A 21,275-nucleotide genomic window follows, 5' to 3' on the forward strand; every position below is an offset into this window, starting at 1 on the left:
ATTGCATTAGCACACAAGGGCTCAACCCTGGCAGTGAGGTGGGAGTACAGCCAGAGAGAGCATTGCCCCTGCACGGTGTCTCCCTCTCCCTCTTCTCCTGGCTAGGCCCCACTCCATCATTACTCTTCCTTCAGGATACTCTCCTGGCCTGGCAGCTGTCTTTAAAGTCCGTGTGCAGCTTCAAAATGGTCCCTGTTTGGACGGCAGCAGATCCTGCCTAGTACCATTGTCTGATCATGTGAATGTGACGCCTTCCCAGTCAGGCGCCTCCGGGGTGTACCGGGCAAGTAGGCCCAGTCCTCCATAGGCCTTGCATGCAGCAGGGCTCATAACATACCTCTGTTGCTCAAAGGTGTCCAAGTCACCCTGTGTCCGGTACTGACCCCAGGGTAGACAAAACAGACTCCGTAGGACATTCAAGCCAACAGTCGGGAACCTGATGTAGCTGTTGGGTGGCCACACTTGTGTCTAGGAGGCTGTCCTGAGCCCAGTACGGCACCTGGCGTGTGGCAGACTCTCTGTGAAGGAATTAATGAGTTGGTGGGTGTGTCTTTTGATCTCCTCCAACAGATTACAACAGCAGTGAATTGAAAACAGCTTGCAGGAAGCATGAGCTGTATGTGAGTTTCCAAGACCTGGGATGGCAGGTGAGTTCTCCAGACATGGAGGACAAAGGTCCTTTCTCAGCAGTTTACTCTTATCTGAATAGTGGCAGCCATCACCAAACACCCAGAGCTTGAAGGCTGAGCTGCTTCCTTCCATGGAAGTCCTGAGGAGCCCTCCCAAACACCCAGGTTCCTGGAGTGAGGCAGAGGAAGCTGAGTCTGTGGGGACCAAGCACTCCAACACTTTCCTAGGGTGCCTGAGCTCTGTGATCCCTCAAAAATCAGTAGCCACATTTCCCAATACTCTTACCTCATCCTTTCAAAGCCCATAGGACATATATTTATTTGGGCATTTAAACGAATTTTAATTGAGACAGGGTTGGAAAAAAAATTAACTGATGGTTAACTCCTCCAATGGCTACAAACTGGCTTACCCAAATGATGCAGAAGCGCACACGTTTGCCCCATACCTGAGAGCCATCGCTAGTTTGTAAGGAAGGCAGCAACTTTCATCATAGGTGGTGAGCAATAAAAGATAGCTTCCATATGCAGGTGGCACTACTTCCACAGGAGCACCGTGGGCTCCTGGATGGGCTGTCTTGGGTCCAAGCACATATTGCTGGCAACCTACACGCTTCCAGGTAGCAGCTGAGGCCCTGTGGGCCTCTGCAAGGAGCGAGGGCTCTGGGATCAGATCGACCAGGTTCACTTCCCAGCATTGCCAATCAAATTCCTAAGCCTTCCTGCATCTGTCTCCTTGCCTGTCCAATGTGAAAAATACCTTTTCACAGCATTCCTGAAAAGCACAAATAGTGTGAGAAGTGCATGCTAATCGTTTCTTGCTTCCTTTGCATTAAATCAAGGACTGGATCATTGCACCCAAGGGCTACGCTGCCAATTACTGTGATGGGGAATGCTCCTTCCCACTCAACGCACACATGAATGCAACCAACCACGCGATCGTGCAGACCTTGGTGAGCTTTCGGAGACTGTTTTCTAAGTGGGAGTAAGCTGAGACCAGGTGTCATTTCTAAGGTACCTTTCTCCCCTTCTGTTTTGGAACAGGTTCACCTTATGAACCCTGAGTATGTCCCCAAACCGTGCTGTGCGCCAACTAAACTAAATGCCATCTCGGTTCTTTACTTTGATGACAACTCCAATGTCATTCTGAAAAAATACAGGAATATGGTTGTAAGAGCTTGTGGATGCCACTAACTCGAAACCAGATGCTGGGGACACACAGTCTGCCTTGGAGTCCTAGATTACATCTGCCTTAAAAACACAGCAGCACAGCTGGAGGTGGGACGAGGAGACTTGGAAACTTTCTCACGCCAGTGCCTTATTACCCAAGAAGATTTTAAAGGACCCCATTAATAATTTGCTCACTTGGTAAATGACGTGAGTAGTTGTTGGTCTGTAGCAAGCTGAGTTTGGATGTCTGTAAAGTCCGGTAACTGCAAACAACCGTGAAGCTCTTCCTCCCCTCCTCCCCCAAAAACCCACCAAAATTACTTTTAGCTGTAGATCAAGCTATTTGGGGTGTTAGTAAATAGGGAAAATAATCTCAAAGGAGTTAAATGTATTCTTGGTTAAAGTATCAGCTGGTTCAGTACTGTCTGTCAAAGGTAGATTTTACAGAGAACAGAAATTGGGGAAGTTGGGGGAACGCCTCTGTTCAGATTTCATTCCCAGGAAGTTCCATTTCACACATGACCCACAGCCCAGGCCACAGCCAGGGCTCCATGGGGCGCCTTTGTCTGTCATTGCTGTTATATGTTCATGCTGGAGTTTTGTTGGTGTGAATATATACTTGTTTCTGCCAAAACATACCATTTCTACACCTCAATCCTCCATTTGCTATACTCTTTGCTAGTACCAAAAGTAGACTGATCACGCTCCGAGGTGAGGCTGCAAGGGGTGTGTAACACGTGAAGGCAATGCTGCACCTCTTCTTTATCAGAACGGTTCTTTGACCAGCACATTAACTTCTGGACTGCCGGCTCTAATATCTGTTTCAGTAAAGCAGTTCTCTGCCTGTTTACTATACAGCATACCATGCCACAGGTTAGAACCAACAAAGAAAATAAAATGAGGGTGCCCAGTTTATAATAGCGATAGGGGGATAAGAGTGCTGTTTATGAAATGAAATCATGATTTCCTTTGTAGAAAGTGAGGCTCGGATCAAATTTTAGAATATTTTCTAAATGTCTTTTTCACAATCATGTACTGGGAAGGCAATTTCATACTAAACTGATTAAATAATACATTTATAATCTACAACCGTTTGCACTTACAGCTTTTTTTGTAAATATAAACTATAATTTATTGTCTATTTTATATGTTTTGCTGTAACATTGAAGGAAAGACCAGACTTTTTTTAAAAAAGAGTTTATTTAGAAAGTATCATAGTGTAAACAAACAAATTGTACCACTTTGATTTTCTTGGAATACAGGACTCGTGATGCAAAGCTGAAGCCACTCCTGACAGTTGTGCTTCTCTAGGAGGTTGGGTTTTTTAAAAAAAGAATTATCTGTGAACCACACATGATTAATAAAGATCTCCTTTAAGGCAGAGGTTGGTTGAGATGCTGCTGTTATCTTCTGCCTCAGACAGTATACGTGGTCTTGTTTCTAAGATTCCTACCACCAGTTACTTTGGGCCAAGTATCCATATCCCCTTGCGTGTGGGAGGTGGGTGAAGGGTGTTGGACGCAAAGTGGTTATTATGGGAAGTAGCTCGATGGTAAAAGGACAAACACCTATCTTAGAGCTTAGTCCTGTAAGTGCTTATTCCCGAAGGAGACAGTAAAAGTGGTTAATCATAAGGGTAGCATGAGTTACAGGACACTGGCATCAACAGCTGCCACAGCCGTGCACACCAGGGCCAGAGCAGTCCCGCTGACATCTGTCTTTGGTCTTGAGCTCAAATGCATCCCATTCTTCATACATTAGAAGGTCGACCTCCTTGAAGCAGACCAAGTATAGCAAGCCTCTAAAAGGACTACTGAGGAACAGAATCCGAAACTCGAGTTAGGACACTTCAACAGGGCTGCAGAGCCTCCCCGGACACCCAGGCCTGGGAAAGCCCGTCTGGTCTTGTCGCCCCAGGTGACAAATACAACTCCTTGTGGAATTTTCCATGCCTACCCTTTCTAAGGAAGACAGCCAATCTTACAGTTCATGTGGACTCTGGCTTTGTGTTAACATGATGAACTAAAGAAACGTTTCACCCCATGAGAAACAGAAGGATCCCTGAACAGTAACTGATTTGACAAGTATGGACACGTAAAGTTATGGCATCAGCATTCTCTTACTCAGGCACAGTCAGAAGCAACGCTGCTTTCATTATGGCTAACCTCTCACACTGAGAGAAGTATTCACAGAAACAGAAGCTCCAGCAGTGGCCACGAAGGTATCTTCCAGAGGTGTGGGGTTTTGCATTTAAAGCTGCTCCATGCTACAGACCAACCGCAGTACTGAGTCAACTGTGACCTTAAGATCAGAGGAACGGCAATACTGCCACAAGGCCACCTTTCCAGAATTCGTGGGCAGTTCAACTATGCTTTGGATGTGCTTTCTTTCACCAAAAATCACTCAACTCAGGAGCCAAAAATAGTCCAGCAATTTGATTTCCCTCAACTCTATTTCAGTCTCAAAGGAAACCATTTAAATTTCATCAGGAGAAGGTCAAAGGGGATATATCGCCACTGAAAATATTTAGTTTACACAGTGACCATGAGTTACACATTTACTTGGAGAAACACAATAAAGAATTATTTGTAGAGTGTGTTGGCTTGGAACACACACACACAAAGAAGATACCACACGCTTAGTACGTTCTGCTTTCTGAACAGCCATCGCCGGGAACCCAGTGGCCTCTGTGGCACTGAACTCCTAAATGCGGGGTGCAGGAGCCGGGCAGGAGAGGTGACTTCCAACTGCGTTTCTAGAGTTCGTCTTTCGCTTGGCCCAGGACAAAGCGGTGTAACGAGTCAAGGTCTCTGCCTCCACTGTGCTCGCTGACTTTCTTCCCTCCTCGGAAAAGCAACAATGTGGGGTAGCCTCGTACCTTAAACCAAAAAATAAAAAAGTTTGCAAACCAGCAGTCCAGATGACATACAAATTGCTTCCTAAATAAAACCAGATACACTCCTACTGTTGTGGCTGGAAAATTCTGTGGCTAATTTTTAAAGGTATATATTCCATTAAAAGAGGAGCAGACTGTTTAGAAAGCAAAGCCGTGGGGCACTTCTGAATTCAAAATGACATCATTAAAGATCAGCATCAAAGGAACGATTTTACCCTAAAGTAGACCCTTTCAGTCTTTACTGTGCCCACAATCATCTGCAGATCTGGTGAAGATGCAGATTTGGATTCAGCAGGCCTGGGAGTCTGCATTTCCAACGACCTCCCTTGCGATGCCCTGGTGGTCTGCAGACCAGACCACGAGAGCAAGATCCTCTTGAGGATACATTTTTCAGTTGCAACTCGTTTCTAAGAATTTTAGGGCACAAGAAACAACTGGTATCTTTTAATGATAAGGAAACTAGGTCTGGGTTACGTCTATTCTCCATCTAAAAGGCTCCAAAAGTGTCTGAATAACACAAAAGGAGAAATAAAATGACAAATCTTCCAGGCCATCAGACTGTGCTAACAGCTTGGAATGAAGGCAGTAGTCAACCCAAGCACGGGACCGACTTGCTGGCATGGCCCTTTCAGAAAGGAGGGTATGTTGAAATGATTCTGAGATTCAGCCCCTGCATTTTAGAATGCTGGCTTATGTGTGAAAAATGAGCGACTCGGGTATTTATGGCGAAGGCTACAGACCACTGGTCAATCATCAAGAGTAGAGGTGTGGGAAGCCCCCCAGTCTATGGTGTGGGGTCTGTTACTTCATGGCCTTATACTCAGACAGCAAGGCCTGAAAACCTGCACTGAAACGTGGATACTAAGTAAAAAGTGGGCGGAGAAGAATGCCTTTCCTTTGAGAGAGGATCTCTTTTGCTTCTCAAAACAACTCAAAGGGACATAAAAGCCACATTGTTGAGAAGATGAGGCCAGAGTGAGTGATCGTGGTTGAGGCACAGTTCCCTCGGGATCTGCTCCCATAAGCATCCATCCGAGCACCCACCGAGTACTTGCTGCAAATGCTCCGTTCAGCAGTGCAGTCTACTTCAGCGATCTTGACCCCTGCCAGGCCAGGGAATTCCTTTCTAGAGAGTTCCTCCCAAGTAGGAGCCAGATTCTTACAATGACCACACCTAGGAAGAGAAAAAGGACAGCTTGTTGAAATCCTGGGTCGAGATCATTCACCTACACTTTGCTGCCAAGACAAGCCCTGTTTCTTCTGTATGGGACAGACAATTGCCTAGAAATCTGTAAAATACCAAATTCTCCCGCTGGGCGCACGTTAACTCTTCCTCCTCCTCCCATTCCAAACGAAGAACCCCAAAGTTGATCCAAGGTAGACTTCCAGACAACGTGACAGAAGCAAGCCAGTCTGAAAACAAGCTGAGATTCTGAGACCATTCCCATGCCATGGTCAACTGCACTAACTGGCTTATGAAAGCACCAGGAGCAGAGGAACAGGGAAGACAGCAGATGCCACACAATTTCTAAAAAAGTCACTTGAATGCCAAAGACATTTTAGATTTGATCGCTTGGGGTCTCAGAATTTCAAAACCATTTTCAGGCCTCCTTGGTACTTCAGCCATCTGGGGTGAGCACCAAGGCCATGACTAAGTTTGGTTCAAACCCTCCCTTCTACCCGAGTCTGCTCCCTTGTCTCCTCTGACCCCTTCTTGCGTTTTGGTTGGTTCCCTTTCGGCCAAGGGGGTTCTTTTTTTTTGTTCTTGGTTTATTGGGGTTTTGGTTTTTTAAAGTTTGAAATTGTTTTGAAGGGCTTGGTTCGGTTTGGTTTGTGTGCTTTTTTTCTTTTTTTTTTTCCGGTTCGTTTCTTTTGTCTGTGTTGTGTGTAGCGTAACGAAAAGTGGCGTGTTTCTTTTGTTTAGATAAAGAATTTAATGTTGTCCTAAACACTCTGCTTTTCCAAATGGATTGTTTTATTTGTGAAGACAAAAAGTTACTCCCATTTTTCAGCTGAGGGAACTGGGGTTCAAAGGAATTAAAGGACATTCACGGTAAGTCTTAGAACCAAGGTTGTCTGGATCTCAGACTATGCAATCCACTTCTGCTCTGGTCTCCCAGACCACGTGGCACGCAGGTTCAGGAAACTGCGTAGCATACCGCATGGCTCTAACAGACTCTACTGGATTTCTCTACAAAAGAAATCTGACTACTCAAAAGAACCGAGGAGCAAAACTACATCGTGACACTCATTGTTTCGCCAACAAAAAAGGCCATCTATTTGGAAAAGTGCAGATACCACAGAACTGAATATGGCCATCATCATTTGCCTCAATTTTTATGTTTTCTCCAAAGTTGATAGAACTTTACATTCGCCTCATTCTCCATATATAATTAAAGCCACTGAAGTTTAACATATTTGAATACAGGAGCACAATGATAACGGTTCCTTATTTCCTACAACATGACCTACATGTAAATGCAACACGTGCCCACCATTGAGTCTGGAGGGGTGGCAGATGAGCTGGAAAACATGATGTGACTTAGTACACATGGACAAAGTAGTTTCTAATTAAACAGCCACTTACCATGGAGCATAAAACTTGATGAAGGTTATTCCTTCTGCAATGGTGTCATCGAAGTTCTTTTCAGTGAGTGCCAACACAGTGCCCTTCAAGGGAGGGAAAAGCCACAGTTCAAGTACATCCCTTAAAGTTGAGCAGGGCCATGCTCTGGGATTGCAGATACACGAATCAGTAATTTTTTAAAAATGCCGTTATGCAGGCTCCAAAGTCACAAAGAAATACCTACACAATCTGCATTTCATAGGCTATATACAAAGGGAGGCTGGCAGCCTCTGAAGGGCAGAGAGATCAATACAAGTCCCTGGGTCCCAAGGCCGGGAGATGTGGTGAGGAGGTGGCTGGACACTGTACGTGGGTGGTGGGGGCAGGGGCTGTCTTTTGGGGATGAGGCAGGTTGAAAACTCCCAGGCCACTGTTCTGACAACGCTCCAGGGCTCTGTGGTGTGAACCAGGCAGCCCTGGGTGTCCGACGCTTGAGTCTGCACCTCTAGGCTTGGAGTCTCTAGGACACCCACTGAAGTCTGATCCTCAGCTGCTTCTCACTGGCCACCCTGTTTTCCTAGCACCCTTTTTGACATCCTCTCTACGCAACAGAAAGAACTGAGTTACAATAGCACAGGCAATGATATGTGTTTTATATTGAACATACAAATGGAAAGCAGCCTGTTCTAAGTCAATGTGAAAAATGTTGATGGACGCTCTGGCTGGAGAATTTAAGGGAAGGTGCTACATGGTAGTCTGCTTTAAAGCCATTCTCCCTTGACAGTTCTTTACAGAATGACGTCTATGTGTTTCTCCAAAAATGGATCTGTGATTCTCTCTGGAGAGCAGGAATGGGATGATTTATCATGTGGCTGAGTGTACCAGGGCCGCTCCATTTGAGTCTGGCATCGAGTAACATATGTCAGTGACGGAGGCCAAGCGGGGCCATTGTGGAACACTACCATCTTTATGTCCAGAAACATGACGCTGCACGCACTGAAAAGACCCACTTCATGGTGGGAAAACTGTATTATAAATAGAAGTGGTGCTGTGATGAAAACATCCACGGTATATAATTATACTCAATTTGGGATGACCTTTGTAACCACCATGACACATATACTCCTCTAACATATGTGGTCCTAACAACTACAAAACCAGCTGCTTGCTTTTTCAAGCAAAATATCAACTTTTAAACAACACTCAGGTCATCCCTGACCTACAAGAGTCCAACTAGGGGTGGGGCTGTGGGGTGAGGAGGGGCTGTGGGGTGAGGAGGCCTGTATGGCCCCACCCAGTGAAAAGGGGGTTGGTGGCTCCACTGGTTTTTTCAAATCCCATCTCCTGGCCTTCAGGCGTGGCTTCTACCTGAAGAGGATGACACGGGCGCTCTCGTCCAGTGCACACCTCCTGCCGTAGCCCCAGGCTCATGGATGGAACTGCCACTGAACGCTGCCACCTACGCAGCCGACAGCCGTGAAGATCAACACCTTGAAAACCAAGCTCATCCCTTTTCCTTGAGCTCTGGCCCTGCCCCTGTGCTGGGTACTACTGTCCTCCACCAGATATGCAGGAAGCAGACTCGCCTCTGACCCTCCCTCCCTCTCCTCCCCGCTGCACAGCAGGCTGGACTCCTCCTTATGCTGGCTTTCTCCTCCTCACCATCCCACAGTCACAGCCGCAGCATGAGACGCGTCATCTTTAATGGCCTAATAGAGCAGCTTCCCACCTCCAGCACGTGTGCGTGCCAGTCACCTTCCTACACCTCCACTCTGCACAGAACTTCCGTGGGCTCCCTGTGAATATGGGATACAGTTCATGATCCTTGGCCAGCTGCCCACATCCTCTCAACTCCAGCTCCCATCTCTCTCTCTCTCAGGGATCCTACACCACAGCCCGACCTGTCTCCCACTGTGTTCCCCCAGCCGCAGCTCTGGCCCTGCGGAAACGCCGGCTGATCTCTGCTGGGGCGGTGCCTCAGCGGCGGCCCTGCCCAGCCTGTCTGTCCCGCACAGATCCCATCAGTCAGCTCCTTAGGGACACTTCTGGCCCATTTGCCCCCACTTCTCTCTAGCGACCAGCCCCGCACACATTTCTGCCCCAGCCCCCTGCCACTGGCTCGTGTGTCTTCTCACCGTTTGCCTCAGAGACCTGTATGCTTCAGAGGCAGGAAACCGGTTTTATTTTTATTTCCTGGTGGCCTAGAATAGTGCCTGTGATAGAACAAGGGCTTGATAAAGCAGAACAAACGCATCGAAACCCTCCTGCTATCCGAGGGGAGGAAGGAAACCCCAGTGTGTCAGGACGGCCTAAGCAGGTTACATCTCCAGTCACCAGCCTGAGCCCTGTGGATGCCCTCTTGGTTACAGGTCTTCTAGGGCCTTTACAACACAGGTGAAAGGAAATGCTGGGGACAAGGTCAGGAATAGAATCAGGGCCCCAGGGCCAGCAGCCAAGATTTCACAGCAGAAACCTGCCGAGCATAGTCATCCTTTAAAACGAAGGGGAAAGGAAGGATTCTCTAGAGATTTTTGACACCAAATATTGTCTTGGGATTTGTTTCACATCCATTTCATGTTTTTAAAAGGGAAGCTTTTGTTTACATTTACCCCTGAAAGCATGCCAAAGTCGATGAAAAATACGTGTTGAAAACGCAGCTATAGCCAACGATCAGAATGACTCTGTCCCCAAACTGTCATTTTGTCCAAAGCATTTGAGAAGGCCCTCTGAGGGTGGGTAGGCTGGGGGCCGGGGGCCATGGGCCTGCATGGATCCCGACCCCAGCAGGCACCCACCTTGTCAGCCTCGGGCTCGGCTGCCAGCACCGGGGCCTCTGAGGGCTTGACGGTCTCCGTGGCTCCGGTCTCTGTGCGCTGCAGCTGCAACTCCACGTACTCCCTCAGTGACTCCAAATCCCGCTTTCCCTTGTACTGATCCACCTGTCCAAGACACGAGCACACTGCTGAGTGAGTCCACTTCGGTGTTCGGAATCACTTAAGCCTTCCTCCAACCCCTGCTTGCCCAGGTCGGATCTCCCAGATGTCTTAGCTGTGGTGCTAAGTCTGCATGTCCGTATTTAGATGGGAATGTAGAGGATAAGTGAATGCTTCGGCTTTGGTGAGAGAACTATACAGGCCCCTCTTCCCTCCGTGGGGTAATACATCATGGAAGTCTGGGGTGGAGGCCTGCCAGCGAGCTGTTGTGCTGATGGGGAACTCTGAGCTGCTGACCATCGGCCAGGGAAGGAGGGAGAGAGGCAGAACCGGACCGAGTGCAAGCCTTAGCTCTGTCCAAAGGCCTGAAGGTTTGTATTCATGACCAGAGCACAGTCAACCCTATGACTGTAAGATCTGGGTTATTCTAGTGATAACTTGGGCCACTGAAATGTTTCAAGGTGGTATAACAAATGAATTTATCTCCACAACCCAAATCTTATCAATTAAGAGAAAGACATTTGTTCCATGACACATAGTTCTCCAAACCAGTGCCCTAACAATCAAGACTGGCAATTCGCTGTACCCATTAAACCACTCAGTAGCTCAGCCTGATGGGGTTAAGAGATGAAGAACTCTCAATACCAAGAAGGGCAGACGTACCTTTTTCCCATCTCGGAACCAGAGAAGAGTGGGATAGCCACGAACCTGGTTTCCGGAGCAGAGTTCATAGTGCTGTGTACAATCAACCTGAGAATAAAGGCAGATCAACTTCCCAGTCAGTTTCTTCATAGACCTTCTTGCTAATGGGACTACTGGATGCTTTGTACTTTACAAATATTCTTTTCAAAATCCAGATTCTGTAGCAACTCTGCCAGCAAGGTGCAGTTTTTGAAGAGAATGTTCCTAAAAGCTACGCTAAAACATACCTGAGCTAAAGGGAGTAAGGGACAGATTTACTTTAGAGGTAAGATTTATTGTATTAATAGCTCAGTTAAACATGCCAATTTTTAGGAAGCAACACTTTAACTCAAGCAAGTCAAGTCAGCACCTGGTAGCTGGAGTCCGGGCCCTGGCTTGACATCTGGTGGTGGTGCTAGTGGGAGGGGTTAGCCTGGCTGTCGGTGTCTGGGACCCAGACCAGTTCACATGCCAGCTTAGAATTTCCTATCATGCTCAGGCTTAGAGGGTTTTAAAATCAAGAGGGAGCAAGAAGTGAATTTTAAACAGGAGTAGTTGGTATATAATAAAGGTAAGAGTGAAAAGATGTCAAGACTATAATCCGTCCTTAATTCTATAAAGTGAATTTACCAACAAGCACAGCTCTTCAAGCTTTTTATTTCACTTCAATCTCAAAAAGATTCTGCTTGCCCAACATTTTCATGAGACATCGTGTTCTGAGTCACTGCTTTCTTTTTTATTTTCTACCAGCACGAAAATAGGCAGGACTAAGTTGTTTTTCACTATGTCAGCAAACGGGGGTAAAAATACTATTTCAACACCTAACACCCATCAGAGAGCAGCTAAGGTGCAGAACTGAAGTACAGCAGGTCTCAGCCCAAGGTCGGCACAGGGCATTTTTAAGGGTCCGCTGTAACCCAGCCACATGTGCCAGGGGTGAAGGGCTTCAGCATGGTCACCTAGGCTTGTGTCTGCTAGGATCCTCTATGGACATAAACCTAAAAGAATCTCCCATAAAATTTCATACAATAATTAAGTAAGGATATAAGGAATGGGGTAAGATAGTAGACAAGATTATTTTGTAATTACTTCCCCGCAAGGTTCAATAAATATAAACTGATAATCATAACATGTAAAATTAGTATATATTATCCTAAGTGTTTAAGAGGCAACAGTGAAAAATCCATTTAACTGACAACAAAAGTGATTACAACTTACTATGCATCCGCCCCGTGCTGAGCATCACACTAAGCAGTGTACTTTCACCTGCCCAGACACCACACAGTAGAGCTTAGCTCAGTTTTGCAAAAGGCGGAGACCAAGGCGTGGAGAGGTTTTGCCCAAGGTCAGCCAGCCAGGTCTACCCAATCCCCAGGTTTACGCTTTTGACCATCTCACCATCCCAAGTAGATCATCCTGTTAACCATCATCCAGTCCTAGACATGCAGCGTTACTTCTATATACAAATCAGCCCCGTGGCAAGGTAGAAAAACGAGATTTTTAAGAAAGGAAATCTATGCATGGTGTCTGGTGGGTGCTGGAAAGTGGACAAGAATAAAAGTGATGTCCCTGGAGCTACAGTGGATATTTCCAGAAAATCAAGTTACACAGAAGTTGTCAGACATCACTCTTGGCTTCTCTGTATAAAGTGGGAAACCCTGGAAAGAATCCCAGGCCCAGTACACACTGAGGGAGGGTCTTCTGCATGCCTGGGTGAGCACAGAGCCAGGGTCCTTTTAGAGAGAGCTCTTGGGTGAGGTCGAACGTGGATGGTCTCCAAGTTCGTCCAGTGAACGTTCTACAAGGCTCGACCCTGTATCTTTGCAGAACAGGCTCTGGGGCTGCCAATTCAGATCTGGCCATCTCTTCAAAACAAACAAAGCAGCCGAGGCCGTCATTTATCTTTAGGCTGTGGAAAAGTCAGCAAAACTCAAAATCAGGCTGCCATCTGTGAAGGTGAAATGAATTATCAAGTGGCACACTAAATGGAATTAATAAATCAAGTTTGCGACTTTGCACACAGAATGAATAATGGGCCACTCTGCTAATTAATCCAGCCCAAAGCAGTCCATTTCCAGTTTAATAAGGGCTTTCACTCACCTTGCCAATCTTGACAGTTTCGGAATGTTCAAGGCCCAGAGCCAGCTGCTCCCAGGTTGGAGCCAGAGCTTTGCAGTGACCACACCACGGAGCGAAGAACTTGATAAAGTGGTCGCCTGGAGTGGAGAGCCAAGGCAGAGGCGGGGGAAAGAGGAACTGTAATTTATGTCAGACCTCACTAGAGAGTTAATTGAAGAATCAGATCTTTGTCCTGCTTAGCAAATCTCAGTTCAGCATGAGCACTTTAATTGGTACAAAGGGACTCCATCAAATGTGTTTCTATTCATGAGTTCATAACAATACTCAAAACCAAATTTGTCATCTTTGATGGACAATCAGCAACAACTCATTATTTGGAAAACTGTAATAAAGGGAGAGAATGAGGCCTTCCTCCCACCTCTCCCATATGCACTGCACCACTGAATAACCAGATGATAAATGAGGGCGAGTTTCTCTTGGTTAAAAAATGAAGGGACGCTTGAATGAGTCTCGGCACTTGGCAGCCCTGAGGAATGAATGGAGCCAGGCCCTGCCTGTCATGGTTGCCCACATCCCAAAGAGAGACAAATGGACACTCTGTGCCCCCACCAGCTATGAGGTCTTCCTGTGCCCCCAAAAAACATCACACTGAAACTGATTCTGTCCCCAGACCCAACTACCAATTTACAGGAAACAGAGAAATCAGGGAAACATGTAGACCATACTACGGGGACGCCAATAGCAAAGTCTGGACCACGGGGAGCTCTACAGGTCAAACCACCTGTGTCTTCAGCAAGAAAGAGAAAGAGATGTCTAGAGAACATGCAGGTTAAAAGAGCCTTAAAAGATACATACACACACATGAAACTACAGTGCTCAGGAATGCGCACCTCAGTGATGAAACCATAAAAGGAGTCATGATATGGTCTGCCTGTGTCCCACCCACATCTCATCTTCAATTCCCACATGTTGTGGGAGGGACCAGGTAGGAGGTAACTGAGTCACGGGGACAGGTCTTTCCCGTGCTGGTTTCGTGATGGTGAGTATGTCTCATGAGATCTGATGGTTTTAAAAATGGGAGTTTCCCTACACAAGCTCTTTTTGCCTGCCAATATCCACGGAAGATGTGACTTGCTCCTCCTTGCCTTCCACCATGATTGTGAGGCTCCCCTGGCCATGCGGAACGGTGAGTTCTCCATTAAACCTCTTTCCTTTGTAAACTGCCCAGTCTCAGGTGTATCTTCATCGGCAGTTTGAAAACGGACTAATACAAGTGGTTTCCACAAATGTCAGGAAAGCGCCTTCTTGGAGGAGAAGGGAGGGCAGGCTGAGACCTGGATGGCACATGGGAGGCTGGCAGTTTTATTCCTTGAACCGGACAGTAGTTACAGTGTGACCACTCTCTAAAAATTCATTAAGCCCTACATTTGTTTTCTCGATCTGTATTACATGTTATCATAAAAAAAAGTTTAAAAAGTAAAACATCACCCCCTTGGCTAGAGGACACACACACAAAAACAAGCCCTCACAGCATCATTCTTTGGACACAGAAGGTGTTTAGCTGTTCTACCCTGACATCGGGCTGATACCAAACTGAAATCAGGCTGTGGTCAGGGAGAGAACTAACCAGTGGCATGTGGCCTGGCCTCTGAGCAGGACGGTGCCACGCTAAGGCTAACAGCTACTGCCTCATCAGCACAGCAACGATGCACCTGAAAAAATGGTGAAAAACTTCCTTTAAAAGTTAACTTCCATTTAAAAACGTGCAAGGCTGAAACCATGTGCAGATGCACGGTAGATCCCGCGCTGTAAGATGGAGACAGGCTCTCCGGGAACCTAATCAGAGTACTGATGGGAAGCCAGCAAGGGCAGGAAGTCACCATGGCACCTACACGACACAGCTCTGTGGCCATGACCCACTTAGGGAGGCGCTGGCGAGGCCTGCCAGAGCCAGTCTATAACAGGTGATTTGGGAAACACATCCTGCTCAGAGCCCAAGCCAATTCCAGCTGAAAATGCATTCCCGTAGCAGAAAGGCTGAAGTTCCACTGTCAGGGCACCGGTACGGATGGAATAACAACTTTTAACAACATGGGAAACGGCTGAAGGCCTCACGATAAGTTACTGTGGACAGTAAGTGTGGTGGGGAGGGGCTCTGACTCCCAGCAGGCACAAGTCACAAGGCCAGAGGCAATCCAAGCCCTTTCTCACATTTCCAACCCAGTCTTCTAAGGGGATTTCTCTCCATGGTAGCATTTGGTAATGGGAGTCAGCCAGGAAGCCAAATTTGCTTTCAAGTCATTCGGCATTGGGCCAAGTTTTCTGAAACACATCTAAGTGTGAATAAAGGACACTTACATATTCACATTGGAAATTTAATGGGGATCATTCTGATATTAGGAGACCATTTTCAAAAAATAGGATGTGGTATAGAAAGATCTTTTAAGTGGAAAGAGTAACTAATTTGATTCATGTTATAATGGTGTCATTAAATTCTGGGTTTTGTCTGGTTTTCTGAGACAGGGTCTCGCTCTGTCACCAAGGCTGGAGTACAGTGGTGTGATCACAGCTCACTGTAGCCTTGACCTTCCAGGCTCAAGTGATCTTCCCACCTCTGCTTCAGGAGTGCCTGGGACTACGGGCACACGCCACCATACCCAGCTTTTTTTTTTTTTTTTTTAATCTTCTGTAGAGACAAGGTCTTGCTTAGACTGATCTCGAACTCCTGGGCTCAAGCAATCATTCCACCTTGTTTTCCCCAACTGCTGGGATTACAGGCACGAGCCACTATGCCCAATTTAAATTCCGTTTAGACAGGGAGAAGCTTTTGTTTCTGCCTGAGGTCATTAAGCATATGATTACCATTAATACACAGGCATACCTCCGAGAAACTGTGGGTTTGGTTCCAGACCACTGCAATAAAGATAGTATCACAATAAAACAACTCACACCAATTTTTGGGTTCCCTAGTGGCTATCAAAGTTATGTTTACACCATAGTCTATGAAATGTGCAACATTATTTCTTTAAAAACAATGTACCTTAATTAAAAAATATTTTATTGCTAAAAAGATGCTGACAGAGGGATACAAAGTAAGCACAAGCTGCTGGAAAAATGGCTAGACCTGCCAGATGCCGGGCTGCCAAAATCCTCAATCCGTAAAAAATGCCGTATCTCCAAAGTACAATAAAGTAAAGAGCGATCAAGTGAGGGGAGCCTGTAAATAAACACTCTGGGCCAAGGCTGCCCTGTCCAGCCAGGGTGTGGGGAATGTGTGCTTAGCATTAGACCTGGCATTTCTGTAAGGGCACAGACAAAAGGAGAACGCATGTTTGAGAGGAGGTGCACTGAACAACGGTCCCAACAGCTCCTCAAGAGTGACCCTTTGTCAGTGCCACTGATGCTCCTGAGAGCCCTTGAGTGGCAGGAAGGAAAAGCTCAGCACGCCAAGGAGTGGTTCTCTGAAGCTGGCACCAGGACTTCCCCCTTACCTTGTGCGACATGCAGCTCAAAGTTGCTCGCTGAGAGCTCATACAGCCCCTGCCTGAGCTCAGGGGCTCTGGGCGGTTCCACTTCTGGCTCTGGTGTCTAACAGGAGGAAATAAAACAGTCATGGGTGTGTCAGTGGAGACACAGGGAAACCATCCAGGAGGTGACTGTGTCTGTGGGGAACTGCCTGCAGAGGCCTCCCTCACTCAACAGCCTGGAACCTTTGTATGATGCTGCTGTGCTGAGTAAGGGCAGGTCAGGAACTGATCTCACCAAGCCCTCCGGAAGCTTCAGCAAAAAGCCTCCCGCCAGCCTCACCCTCGGTGAAAGCTCTAGGTCTGAGGCTCCAGGGCAGCCAAGTGATAGCTGTCCCTATCCCAAAACCCCACCAAACAAAGCAGACAACGTAAAGGACAGTCATACCCTACACCCTGTCCTCTTCTTTGAAATGTACTTGGATACTTCACAAATAATACAAAATACAATGCCTGATGGACATATTCTGAAGGGGACAGCACTTGCAGACACCAGGGTGCCCAGCGCAGTGGCCCGCGCCTGTAACCCTAGCATTTTGGGAGGCTGAGGCAAGAGGACTGCTTGAGCCCAGCAGTTCAAGACCAGCCTAGGCAACAGAATGAGACCCCATCACTACAAAAAAAATTTTAAATTACCTGAGCATGGTGATATGCACCTGTAGTCCCAGCTACCCGGGAGGCTGAGGTGGGAGGACCACTTGATCCCAGGGCTGGAGGCTGCAGTGAGCTGAGAATGCGCCACTGCACTCCTGCCTGGGCAACAGAGAATCTGTCTCAAAAAACACAGATACCAGGGGAGCAAAATGGACAAAGCTGAGAATGAGAAACTCAGGGACGAGGAGGGCCTGGTTATCCTTACTTCACACAAATGACAGGGAAAACCGTGAGGAAGACACAACTGTGGAAGACGGATAAAGAGAAAAGGAGGTGATGAGAAGGAAAATGCAGGTGAATGAAAGGCGACAGAGAGAGAACCATGGCACGAACATAAGCTGCACCTTCAACAAAGAAGGTAATTCACGTGACTAAGTCTTGTACAGAAAGAGGGGGAAAGGGGCTTTTCAAAAGGTGCTTCTGACAGGACCCAAGCAGACAGCGATGTGTGCAGCTGTCTAGTCACAATCCTACATTTCTCGACTTTTCAGACCAGGTACAGCTGTGGCTTCCAACTAAAGTAACCAGAAATGAGGGAAAGATAATGGAATCACTGTTCTGCTGCAGACACACGAGTATGTATTACTCAGCTTTTATCTGGGGGTTCATATTCCTATTAAAAAGAATATCCAAGCTAAGTTGTTAAAGGCTTTAAAAGTGCTGACAGTTCAAAGCTGTGCAGGGCTGGAATCATAAAGAACCATCAAGTTTCCCTTCTGCTGCGAGCGTGTCAAGACTTTCAAAGTGCTAAATACCCACACAAAAGAATGCCCGAGGGAAGGATGGCTAAGTGAAGTCAGTGAGTTCACATAAGGTGAAATAAAACACTGTGTGCCACTCTCTATGAGATGTTCAAGGGCCTTTCAGTATGCAGTGTTCATTTATGGCACGTGCGGGGCACCCCTAGTTGCTTCCCGGGTTCCTGGCAGACTCCAGAGCAGTCTCCCGGCCCGGGAACACCACAGTGCATCCCAGAAACAGGTCGCGTCTCACCCTGCAGTGGCAGCATACGCTGATATGGTTCTTAAGAAAGCAACCTGGCAATATTCATCAAGAGCCATAAAAATGATCTTGTTTTTTATTCTTGGCCTTACAATTTTATGTCTGGGAAGACTATATTCTAAAAATATCACTCAAGAGAAGAGGGGAGAAAATGTCCTTTACAACGATAAACTTGTTCCCTACAGCATTACTGGTGATGGAAAAAGTCTACATACCCTAAATATCCAGACAGAAGTAGAGCTGAATTATGGCAAATCCACATGATAAAACAATGTAAGACATGGTCAATGTAAAGACCACATAAATACATAAAATAATTAATGAGATGAAACATGTTTGTATGATTATAACTGTTCCAGAAAAAATACAGAAGCAAACATGGAAATATAAAAATTGCAGTAGAATGTACAAAGTGACAAACTGTCTTTCGAGTTCCTTGAATATTGCCACAACACTTTAAAAAAATCTAAATTTATCCCACATGAATATTAAAAAATGTAGGTACTAAGTTACTTAGGTATACAGATAAAGAACTTTCTTTCAAGTTTTCACTTAAACAGCTAAGAGAATTCTGGTTTGCAGTATAAAGTATGCATACTTAACCTTTTCCACAATAAGGCACATGGTCATTGTTTCTGGCACTTATCGGGGACCTCCTGTTGCTGGGAGACACTAAAATATGGCAAGTTAGGTGACTGTGGTTCAGGGTGGCCTGGGGGGACTCCACACAGCCACCCTGCTCCCACACCGAGACAGAAAGTCCCTGCAGAGCCTGGACTCGGCCTCTCAGCCCTTCCCAAACTGCAGGTGAGGCCACCACCTCCACTAAGGGAAATGGGCCGTGAGATGAGATCTTTCTGTCATCCTGATACCGCCTGCCGGTTTCCTGAATAAAGCCATCATAGAAGACTGGCTTTTTTGGTGAAATTTATTTGAGGCTATTAACTCCTCCTTAAAATTGGCTTCCTACCATCCAATATACATGTCCCCACAAAGACAATATTTTCATAAAGGAAACAATGTCAAATTTAAATCTATATGAAAGTCACACCTGCTTATTCAGCTTTCTTGCCAGGACAAAGATGCAAACTTCCTGAGAGGTCTGTGGTTCTCCCTTTAAGCTAAAGTTAGGTAAGTCTCTGGTTCAGTGACATACATCACACACCAACAGTCTCCACCACACAGTTCAGAGTCTTTTTTTTTTTTTTTTGCAACGGAGTTTTTGCTCTGTTGCACAGGCTGGAGTGCAGTGGCGCGATCTCGGCTCACTGCAACCTCCTGGGTTCAAGTGATTCTCCTGCCTCAGCCTCCCAAGTAGCTGGGATTACAGGTGCCCACCACCATACCTCACTAATTTTTGTATTTTTAGCAGAGATGAGGTTTCACCACATTAGCCAGGCTGGTCTTGAACTCTTGACCTTGGGTGATCCACCCACCTCAGCCTCCCAAAGTGCTAGGATTACAGGCGTGAGCCACCACGCCCAGCTGAGTTGACAGAGTCTTTACAGGTGAGGGATGGAAGTACTGAATCAGCAGCCAAGTTTCTGATTAGATCATCAGAGAAGATGGGGCAAAGCTCCAAAAGGACCACCACAGACCACCTTCAAATCAGTGGGCGCCTAGCTGGTACAAGAAGGTAGTCTTAGGTCTTGGTTGAAATTGAAATTACAAAGACTTCAGATGCTCTTCCTAGCTCATCAGGACCCTACAGTGGAGGAACACGGGTCTTGTTCCAGTCCCTCTCCAACACACCAGCATGACCCACCAGCTCTACCCAGACTCCCAGGGCCTGAGCGCTCGGCGTTAATCAGAAGAAACCACCCACAAAGGGACACTTTACCAGTGGTTTATGATCATGATTTATAACAAAGTGAAGACTTCCAACATCAACTGGGAAGGGGGAGGATTATAAATTCTTTTTAGTACGTAATATTCTAAGCGTCTACAATCTCCTGATATTAGCCTTAGTATGGGAAGTGCATTAAGACAGAGTATTAACGGTACAAAATGATGTTATAAGCAAAGCCCATTAGGGACTCAGGGACTGAGCACGGAGAAGAAAAGGAAGGATCCACCCTGCGGGTACAGCTGGCAGGCTGGGCCTGAGCCAGAGGACTGCAGGTGGTGGAGGGCAAAGGTCGGGGGGATGGGAGGAGGCTCCAGTCTGGCTTGGATAGGAGATTCTAGGCTGGGCCTGGCCCTGACCCCAGGTGGTCCAGTCAGTCTCAGATGCTGGGGAACAGTTGTGAACTGTATTACCTGTGACAGTGGCAGGGTGGCAGTGTTAACAAGGAGTAAGTGCTTATCTGTGAGACCACACAAGTGACTTCCCTGAAGACTGACTACAGCCAAACAAGGTGCAGGGTGGCGGGAAAGACAAACACCAAAATGGTGGTAACTGTTGAAGCTGAGGGTTTAGTCTTCTCTTGACTTTTGTGCACATTTTGGTATTTCCATACCAAAAAGTTTTTGTAAAAGTTCATCTTTACCTATAATATCAATGAGCTCTAAAAAAAAAGTAGAGTTGCTTTAAAATGGCAGCCTGAATCATTAACCTCAACTGGCCTCTGCCCCGTTACATATTACCCCAAAGATGTAGGCAGGGAGAAAGGGAGGGAGGGAAGGAGGTAGGCACTCACCGCTGGCTCCTCGTTCAGTGTCTGTAGCATCCAGTTTTCCAGTGTCTGGAAATCCCGAGGACCCTGGTACTTCACAGCTTCTTGGCCTGGCTTGAAAAGCTTTAAGCTGAAAGAATAGCAAAGGATTAGACAGAGCAAAAAGAAAGTTGTTTTACCAGAGAGCAAACTCATTTAGTGAAACAATGAGAAAACGAGCTGTCAAGGGGCTGCAGCCAGGCACGTATCTGCTCTTCTCTGATAAAAAGGAAACAAAACTAACGTTCCAGGAGGTAATACATTCAGTTAATCCTAAACTTTTAGAAGTTTCTGATTTTATTCAAAGAAAACTAAAATGAGGTGAAAACTTCCAGCCTAATGCTGTGAGTGAAGCCTCAAAAGCTACAAGTACTCAGTGCTCCTAGACAGCAGCCTCGGGCCTTCCCTGCAAGCTACTGTTATGCTTTCCCGGCTTCAGCAGTTGTTGTGTATGTGTTCAAATTAGGACCAGAGTAGATACAGTGTTGTT

At 46.5% G+C, this 21,275-nt stretch overlaps 2 protein-coding genes across 2 annotated transcripts in view; one reads left to right on the forward strand and one right to left on the reverse strand.

Annotated features, from left to right (window-relative positions):
- Window positions 1-3,122, forward strand: part of BMP6 (bone morphogenetic protein 6) — a 160,771-nt gene extending 157,649 nt beyond the window's left edge. Inside the window, exons 5-7 of the mRNA XM_011962656.1 lie at window positions 571-647; window positions 1,469-1,579; window positions 1,671-3,122. Of these exons, the coding sequence (XP_011818046.1) occupies window positions 571-647; window positions 1,469-1,579; window positions 1,671-1,820 (338 nt within the window). The 3' untranslated portion in view covers window positions 1,821-3,122. The remainder of the gene's footprint in view (window positions 1-570; window positions 648-1,468; window positions 1,580-1,670) is intronic.
- The window catches only part of TXNDC5 (thioredoxin domain containing 5 (endoplasmic reticulum)), a 28,689-nt gene continuing 10,398 nt past the window's right edge, over window positions 2,985-21,275 (reverse strand). Inside the window, exons 3-10 of the mRNA XM_011962655.1 lie at window positions 20,771-20,876; window positions 16,443-16,539; window positions 12,973-13,088; window positions 10,855-10,941; window positions 10,054-10,197; window positions 7,280-7,362; window positions 5,737-5,866; window positions 2,985-4,674 (exon numbers count right to left, since the gene is read on the reverse strand). Of these exons, the coding sequence (XP_011818045.1) occupies window positions 4,552-4,674; window positions 5,737-5,866; window positions 7,280-7,362; window positions 10,054-10,197; window positions 10,855-10,941; window positions 12,973-13,088; window positions 16,443-16,539; window positions 20,771-20,876 (886 nt within the window). The 3' untranslated portion in view covers window positions 2,985-4,551. The remainder of the gene's footprint in view (window positions 4,675-5,736; window positions 5,867-7,279; window positions 7,363-10,053; window positions 10,198-10,854; window positions 10,942-12,972; window positions 13,089-16,442; window positions 16,540-20,770; window positions 20,877-21,275) is intronic.

The sequence above is a fragment of the Colobus angolensis genome, unplaced genomic scaffold (assembly GCF_000951035.1).
Source record: "Colobus angolensis palliatus isolate OR3802 unplaced genomic scaffold, Cang.pa_1.0 Scaffold6, whole genome shotgun sequence".
NCBI lineage: Eukaryota > Metazoa > Chordata > Mammalia > Primates > Cercopithecidae > Colobus > Colobus angolensis.